This window comes from Austrofundulus limnaeus, unplaced genomic scaffold (genome assembly GCF_001266775.1).
Source record: "Austrofundulus limnaeus strain Quisiro unplaced genomic scaffold, Austrofundulus_limnaeus-1.0 Scaffold1127, whole genome shotgun sequence".
In the NCBI taxonomy this organism is placed as follows: domain Eukaryota; kingdom Metazoa; phylum Chordata; class Actinopteri; order Cyprinodontiformes; family Rivulidae; genus Austrofundulus; species Austrofundulus limnaeus.
Genome location: NW_013953529.1, coordinates 4,717 through 13,730, shown reverse-complemented (window position 1 = coordinate 13,730; position 9,014 = coordinate 4,717). Strand labels below are relative to the sequence as shown.

The following is a 9,014-nucleotide window of genomic DNA, read 5'->3' as shown; positions in this document are numbered from 1 at the left end:
TAATTAATAATTGTTATATTATTGTACAACATGAGACACTCTTTTAAAAAGCCTGAATGTCCAGCTGTAGATCAGCAGAGACAATATAGAGTTAATGTATTTAAGATTTTTTTAGCTTCATATGAGGCATTGCCATGTTACAAATAATCAGTGTCTTTCCTGTTAAGGAAGATCAAGCATGATTTAAAATATATAAAAAAAAACATCAATTCAGACATTAAATTGTTTGATTTAACTATAAAATACATTTTCAACAACAAAAAGTTAAATGGCCATTTTGAAGTGGATTTATGTGGAGGAGTTTTAAACAACTAATATCTTACCTGTTGCAGATCAGAACAGGACTGACCAGCTAACAACTAGTCTGAATGAAGCTAATAAGCTGAATGCTGGTCAGTCCTGGAGAACTGCAGTTGTTCAAAGACGTTTTCACAAAATGTAAGTTGTAAATGTTTAGTAAAATTTCCACAAAACCACATTTCAAAAGGGCTGGATTATCTCCCTAAATTGGTAAGTGCCTTTGCCAGATTAACACACTTTGCAAGAAGTGCACTTCTAAAGTCAGATAGCCCTACGACTTTCCCCTTCTTGCACGACTAAAAAAGTTGGAACACAAGTAGAACTCAGTTTACGATGCAACAAAGGGAAACAGGATTCACTGTGAACAATTTCTGCTCACACACGTTCCAGTGAAAACTCCACAGCACTTTTAGCTTCTATTTGTGTTTGCCTACAGATTTCCTGCAGACTCCGAGTTCCATGGCTTAAAGAAAGCTCAGAGTTTAGTTGCTGTCTCAGACTTGATTTCTTTCTTTTCTTGTGATGTTTGGTTTGTCAGTGGAGTCTAATAATCCCATGTGCAGCCATCTGGGAGAAATTTGTGGACCAACCCAATGAGGATCAACCCTTCAGCCATAAAACTGTTCCACAAACACACCTTTTGTCTAAACGTTTCCCTTCCTGACTGACTCTCATTGGACTCACCGTGTTCTGAGTCTCAGTAAATTTGGACCATGAGTCTCCTCTGTGCTGTAAATGACGGACAGTGATAAATATGTGTTTTCTGTCATGTTTGTGGTTTGATTGTGAGAGTAAATAATGGGAGATTATAATTTTTTCATGAAATAATACTTCAAATTGTATTTTTCTTTAATTGTATATTTACTTTATTTACAGTGGTCCTTCCCGGTGCATGTAAACCCTTTGAGATGCAATAAATTGGATGACGGACAAATCAGCTCTTCATCTTTTTTAAAACTTTGAAAATAATAAAAATAATTATTTTTTTCATTCCCAGGCACTTGTTTTACAAACGTTTGCACCTCCATCGACTTCATCTTACGTGTTTTCTAAGTATGTTATGAATGTCATAATCCCTGTAAGCTATACAGCAGCTGTCCTGAGTGGGTTTGAAAATGTGCTCATTGATTTATAGGTGACCACTTCCACATGTGTGCAGCAGTATGACCTCTTCAGTTGGATACCTCAGCCTCATTTGGCCAAGACAGACCCACCACCAGTAGTGGTCATCTGGCAGCCCGAAGGGGCTGACCTCTAATGTCCAACTCCTTCAGCTGCTTTGTGATAAAATTGGATACAACCCCCACCCCAGGAGRCCACTTCCATTGGTGCACTTTCACGTTCCAGCTCTACTCCTCAGCTTCAGCTGCTTAGATTGGCAGAAAAAAAGCTACAGCTRCTAATTGCTTTTACAAATAATCCTAGAATTCAGTGTACCCAAACATGAAAGTTTAGTGCACTGCTCACATCAGTCTCTGTAAAGTTTTGACATAGCTGTTTTAAGACTTTGGTCCCACTCAGACTAAACATTAGCTTGTCAAACTGATTGAATTAATCTGTTTTCCCAAACTAAAACCATTTAAAGAGCTATATACAGAAGGTTAGACCATTGCYCATAAGCTTTCAATGTCTTTAAAGTACATGTATTATGCTTTGAGATCCTGTTTTTTACACATTTAAATCATTCAAGTGAAACTGCAATGCTTTGGTCTGAATTCCTCCATGTTGTAACTCCAMAAGCCCCACATATTTCACAGATGTTAATTTTTTTAATAGATTGTTTACCTTTTCTGTCTATAAATAAATGTTTCTTTCGTCTCATATTACATGAGCTGGACAAACAATAAAAAATGTCTTCCTGCTTGAAGATGTCTCCACACGACTGAAGAGCAGGTCCAGTGTGAGCTCTGAGTATTTGCTGCTGTTTAATATAAGATGAATGTTTGAAACCGGAATCATCACAAACACACACAAACATATAAAGTCACTTGGTTTAATAGTAATTAATACTCTTGAGATGTTTGTTTTTTCTTTAATAAAATAAACAAGATAAGTGAAACCCATTACATCCTAATTTTAAACTTTTTATAAGCAGTATTCAAAATCTAATTTACTCTTTAAAAATAGAGAAATATAAAGAGCTCAAGTAATCTGTTGAATGTAGCCTCACATTAAATACAAGTACAGTACCAGAAAACTATTTTCTACAGTCGTTTGAAAAAGAAAAGGAATAACAAACTTTACAGTCTCATAAATTAGCACCACGTTGTTATGTGCACAATGAATCACTGTGTTGCAAACAGACAAAAGATGAAACAAAAATAAAATAACATTTTCTATGCAGCTTTTCTCTATTTTAACAGAACAATGTAGTTGTAAAAAAAAGTATGCAATTTTCTAGATATATATACAAATTGAGCCGTCAACAAATTGTCTAAGTTTAAAATGAATTTTCTTCATTTTTGATAAAGTTCATTAAAAAAAACTGAAGATACATCAGCCTGTTTCTGGGTCTTTTTGTTTTTTCAACGCGTGCTTCTGTTTGGTGAAAAACACTTTAAAATACACGTTTCTTTCAACAAATTCAATGCCAATAGATAAATAAACGTATAAAGCTTAGTATTATAAAGCATTTTCAATCTCCATTAAGTCATTTAAAAAATGTTAAAACAAAATATAACCTAATACATATTTCTATACTCTGACGATTAAAAAAAAACGTATAAATAAAAAAGACAAGCCACAGAGTTCCTTTTGTTGTAATTTTAACTAAGTTTTCTCAGTCAAATGGGAGTCGGTGTAGTTGAGTCAAAAAAAGATGCAGAGTTATAAAGAGCCAGGAAAGGAGGTGCAGATGTTGAGCTGATGCTCGGTGAAAGAAAACTATGGGTCCGTTTAAWGAGACTGGGTCAGGGAGACGGGAGTAGTAGCAGGAAAAGGTGGTGTTTCTGTATTGTCTCAGGCAACCTGACACTCACTCGAGTCCCCGTGGACCCAGTAGCAGATCTGAGCGTATTTGAGGGGCGTTATCCTGACGGCCACATTGTAATCCTGCTGCATTCCGTTCCCATTAACATCCACCCACTGGTGACCAGTGAAAACCCCAATAATCTTCCTCGTCCACTTCTTCTTGCCTGGCTCTTTGAGACGGATGTAAACCCCAGAGCCGCTAGAGCCGGGCTTGGCGTCACAGTACTGATACAACAAGTCATTGGATTCCTCGGACACGGAGCAGAACCGGTACACCAAGTTACCGGGCCGGTCATCGTCAAAGCCAGAGAAATGAATCCTTCCAGCAGGGAGCTTCTTCACCGAAGGGATAACACCCAGGTCCATGTACTTTACTTTYGGAGCTTTCTTCAACTCAAGAACAGCGTAGTCATAATCTGCAGCAAGTCCATCAGCCACACCCTTGAACCAGCCCTTTGGAACCTGGGTCTGTTTGACTCTGGTCCACTTAAAGGAAGGTTTCCCTGATTCCACACTTCGACGGCTCCGGCTCTTCCCATTTTTCCCCTTTCCTTTACGGTTCTTTTTCCCGCTGTTTTCCTCTGGTTCCCATGCTTCCTCTGTAGCTCTGTCATCCTTTTTTCTTCTGCCCTTTTCTTTTCCTCCCCTACCTTTGCCTCCCTTTGCTCGTCGGCTCTTCTCCTTCAAAATGCCAACACGTAGCTTCTGAACTCCGTCCAGGTAATTCTTGCCATCGTGGATGCAATGTGCAGCTGTCAGCACATGTTTAGGTGAAACAAGAACACCGGAACATCCTGTGGAGATCTTCACCGAGGTAGAGAAGGGATATTTGGTGGAGAACTGTTTGTCAGCAATAGTAAAACGAGTGTCGGWACCGTAGACCTCTCGTTTGTGGCGGGAGCGAGACGAGACATTTTGGGGCCAGACAGTCACCTCATTGAGGCCGTGCACAGAAACTGAGGTATACGTACGTGTGCCATTCTCGTAGACTGTCTCATAGGACAGAAACTGCTCTAAGTCATCTAGGGAAGGTAAAGGAAGGCGACGCTGACACTCGATCCCACAGGTCCCACTTAGCTCCGGTTGAGGGTGAGCTGAGAAGTTTGGGATGCTGAGGGGCACGGTACGTTTTTGCCTTACAAGTGGCACCGTCCACTGTGGCCAGATGTACTGATCATCGACTTTGTTCTCCTCTGCAGCTGCAGCCACCCCCACAGTCAGCACCATGACCTGAAGCAGGATGCAAAGTGGTAAGAGGCCCATTGTTAAGTGGGGCCTGGCTCTGAAAAAGGAAACATAAGACAAGTTGAAATAATTAGTTTGTTGATTTGATTCATTGTGTTAAACAAAGGCATGTAAAATGACCTGCAAAATGAGCTAGCCTCCCTTGCAATTCCTTCCCTCACAACCAGAACATTGAAATCGTTTTTTAAATTTTAACCTGAGTGACGGACCCAAACAAAACATTTCAGATTACAAAAATTAAAGGAACAAAAAACTTCAGCTCAAACGCCCTCTTTTGCCGAGCTACTTCTTCTGTTATGCAGGAAGTCAAACATGCCAACAAAGCAATGCATATGAAAAAGCACCTTGGTGTTTCTAAATCAACACCAGGAATCCTGAAATGGAAAGTGCATATTTCTGTCCTGAGCCTAAAGCCACTGCTCAGGTGGATGATTTAAATAAGCAAATTGTAGAGTTATAAGCCCAAGTTGCTCAGCTTTGGACACATAAAACCATTAAGAACAAGACATCAAACTCAAGTATCAACACAAATGACTGCAACACCTGATCAGACTTTACAGGTGGTCAGTTCAGAAAGACCAACTCCAGACCACAATCATTGTACTGCTTTCATTGTGGGGAGGATGGTCATTTTGTTACTAAATGCAGCAATGATGCTGACCCCATTCAACATCAAAGTTTTTTTACAAGCAAATGCACTGAGGCAATCATCAGTTGCCTTTTAGACACAGGGTCTCAAGTTAGAACTGTTTCCTTATCTTTTTATAAAGCTAATATGAGAGACCAAGAAATCGAGCCACTGAAGCACAAGTGTTTTCAGAGCTGGATACTCAGCTGTGATCCCCAGTATCTTCTCTGTGAGATGGGAAACTATATTATCAGGAAAGCTAAGAATCTTAACTGTTTTTTTGTTCCAAAAGTGTTTAATCTCCACAGCTGTCAGCTATTTTCATTATTTCTTGATTTGTGGAAGTCTCTCAGAACTCCCTTTGGTTCTGGGCTGAGTCTGCTCTCTGATTTCCTGCTGGGGTCAGAAAATGAACTTTGGTCTGACTCACAAACTTCTTCCAGTGGTGTGAATCTGTTTTGCAGAAATATTCCTCTGTCTTCCACTCTCTTGTTATCCCCTGTCTTCATATCAGTCTGCTGCTGTTTTCTCCCCTTTGCTGCTGCTGGAGAAAATACATTCCTCTGTACTGAGGAAAAACCTCTCTGTAGTTCTGGYCATTTGATGTCATCCAAATGGTGAAGCCTCCCTGAGAGACTTTTTTGGTCTTTCACCAAGAGAGCTCCAGGCAGATGGGCTCCTCGAAAAAGTTCCAGTCTCCCCTGTTTGTGCGCATGTTGACTCCTTCAAAGCATTTATCTCCTCTAGATGATAAATTTTGATCTCTAACATCACTACCTTCTGGAGAACTGGAAGGTCAATCACAAACCAGGAGACCAATTYAAGTTTAGACTTGAACATTTAATTGCAAAGAATAAAGCCATACCACTACCTTCAGCTGGACCAAAATACAGACCATCATTTATTCTGGTAACAAATCTGGTAACACATCACATATTTAAACAAGCTCTTCTGGGTCTATAGCCACTCCTTCAATACGTCATGTCTGTTGGGCAGACTTTCTCAATAATTCAGAGCTCTGATGAGAAAATTGTTAAATGGTGATCTGTAGTGTTGTTGATAYGGTGTTAACTTATCTTGTGATTTACAAGTACATTTTGTTTTAAGATGACCCGTGACACATCAATTGATCACAGATTAATCATGGTACAAAAAGATAGATAATTATAGATGATCAAAAATAGCTTAGATCGCTTAGTAAAAACAAACAAGTGTTTTTTTGTTTAGTGCATTATAAAACATCAGTGCTAAATAGAAGAAATTTTCCTTAAGTAAGAAACTTTACAAGTTGATAAATTCATCGTTTGGATGATAAAACGTATTGGCTGACAGCAGTCTATACTCAAACAGGATGTGTTTCTTTAATGATTAGGTTGCACCACTGCATAATATGCAGTGAGGAAAGGTATTGAACTGAGAAACCTTTCTGCTGTGGATAAATAACACATTGGGTTGGGCAAAATCATATCATGTGCAACAATGGTAATTATCAAAAAACTGTAATTGATTATTTTTTGGCACTTGACAATTAATGTGATTAATGCCACCAGGCAGACTGACTGGAGATTTCCCCGGTCAGTCCGCTCRGTGCTCGTCTCTGCTTCAAATATGACGAACATTTAAATAAAAGCTATTTATTTATCTCTGGTTTTACTTGGCCTATCAACACAATTAAAAAAATGATGTATAGCCTGAAGTCTGTACTTTTTGACACAATTTCAGATTTTTACAGAGAGCAAATCTTTCCCACTACAATGTTTTAAATTGGTCATGTATGTCATGATTATTGTTTCATGGTTGTTGTTAGAATTTTTCTGTCCATTGTTTGGTCATCTTGTCTTATTTTCTTATTTCCTGTTAGTTTTCTTCATTTCCTGTATCATGTTATCATCAGTAGCTTCTTAGTGTTTTTCCAGCCTGCCACTCTCACCTGTCCATAGTCTGTAATCACCAAGGTGTTTCCACCCCCAAATCATCCTCAGTTGTATTTAACTGGTGTCATGTCTTTATTACCCCGTTGGATCATTGCCTTTTATGCCTCGTCTCTGTCAACTTTTTTTTTTTGTATTTCTGCTGCCACGCCAGCCTTTTCTTGTTATTTAATAAACCAGTTTTTGTTTTTTCATTTATCGACTCTGCCTGTACTTTGGGTTCTACCACACCAATCCTGATTATGTAACTGGGATGTGCATTCAGGGACTCCAGGGGATTAATCGATATTGGCTAAATACCGCAATTAATCATGATTAATGTTTTTGCCACTATCKCTCAACACTAATACCACACAAACTGAGTACAACCCCTCAAGGGTATGTAATTTATTTTATTTTTGTAAGACGGATGCTTTGGTTCCATTTTTAATGTTCATGTAAACTTTATTTTATTTGAAAGTGTCTTCAAACAACCGACAAATGGTTCAATACAAGGTTGCATTTTCTTCAACTTTGTCTGTGTCATCAGTCACATTTTTGCTCCACCAGAACTGGTTCAGTAGTCTAGGTTTCAGTTATTCAAATTCTGTAGTCTGAGCCAGTTGCTATCATCGACATCAGTACTGATATCTATTYGGAGCATCAGAACATTTTGTGAAAATGTTGACATTGGGCTTGATATGGACACCAGCACTGATTTCAGGACACCACTAATTTGTRGAGCCAAACAATAACAGCAGCAAGTCTAATTAGGTACATCTTCATGAGTCTGGTACATCTACAGGATCTGTTTGACCATTCTTGCAGGTAAAGGTAAAACTGCTCCAGCTCCCTCAGGTTGGATACATCACAACAGAGATTCTCAGTTTCTGAGTTTTCACTGAATTATCCGAGGACTTTTATCTGTTCTTCCTTAAACCAGTGGAGTGTTGTTTCAGATGCGAGTTTAGGGTCATTGTCCTGCTGGAAGGTGAATCTCTGCCCCAGACCTAAATGTAAATCAGATTTAAACAATTCTTTCCTCTAGAATTTCTAAATATTTTGTTCCATTCAGCTTTTCTTCAGCGCTGGACAGTTTTCCAGTTGCTAGTGATGAAAAACCCCTCACATCCTTATGCTCCCACCACCGTACTGTGRTGTTCTCAACATGATGGGAGGCATAGTTTAATTGATGAATAGAAMGTTCACTTTTAGTTTCATCTTACCACAGGATTTTGGCAAATCCCAAATGGTGTGGTTTATTTTTTATACCCAATGTATTTTTCCTGCCACTCTTCAATGAAGTCCACCTCTGTGCAGTCTGTGGTAATCCCATGGACAGATGCTCTCAGACACTTACAGCAGAAGAGCCCTCCCAGTCCATCAGGGTCATTTTCTGACTTTGTAAGTTTTGGTGGACAACCGCATTGATATAAATTATCATAAATCAATGGACAACCCTCTGTTGGTAGGTTTGCTGTGGTGAAATAAGCTTTTCAGTATTCATTAATCACTCTGAAAGTCTAATTAAACTCCAGGTTTTAAGGTAAAAAAGCAGTAAGTGTAGCTCACTGTATGTTTTTGATGTGTGGGTTATTTTTTACACCAAAATGTGTAATGCACAATAGTGTAATACCATCATATATAACAYATATGCATGAACCACAGTTACTCTGAATGTTCCCTTCTTTTGTTTTTAGARTTCTTTCTTCACTCAGTAAAAAAATCAAAATGACGATTTCAAAATAATGAATTTAAAACAACTTTGCTGAGCTTAAAGTTGTCCTCTGTGGAGGACCAAAACTGTCATAAGAAATAACAGCAGAAATATGGATCCATAAATAAATAATTACACTTGAAATGCACAAATTAAATTAAAAAAGGAGAACTTTGCCTCACATTTTATCATTTAATCGACCTTCATATTTATTTTTCCAATGTAGTTCCAATAAATTATATAT

At 38.4% G+C, this 9,014-nt stretch overlaps 1 protein-coding gene and 1 long non-coding RNA gene across 2 annotated transcripts in view; one reads left to right on the top strand and one right to left on the bottom strand.

The window, feature by feature from the left end:
* The first annotated feature begins 20 nt into the window (after nucleotides 1–20).
* Nucleotides 21–2,609, top strand: LOC106534264 (uncharacterized). The gene is made up of 2 exons (XR_001312335.1): nucleotides 21–1,353; nucleotides 1,436–2,609. It is a non-coding gene; the product is annotated as an uncharacterized LOC106534264 (long non-coding RNA).
* Nucleotides 2,280–9,014, bottom strand: part of prss35 (serine protease 35) — a 9,011-nt gene continuing 2,276 nt past the window's right edge. Inside the window, exon 2 of the mRNA XM_014030842.1 lies at nucleotides 2,280–4,552. Within this exon, the coding sequence (XP_013886296.1) occupies nucleotides 3,259–4,533 (1,275 nt within the window). The 5' untranslated portion in view covers nucleotides 4,534–4,552 and the 3' untranslated portion in view covers nucleotides 2,280–3,258. The remainder of the gene's footprint in view (nucleotides 4,553–9,014) is intronic.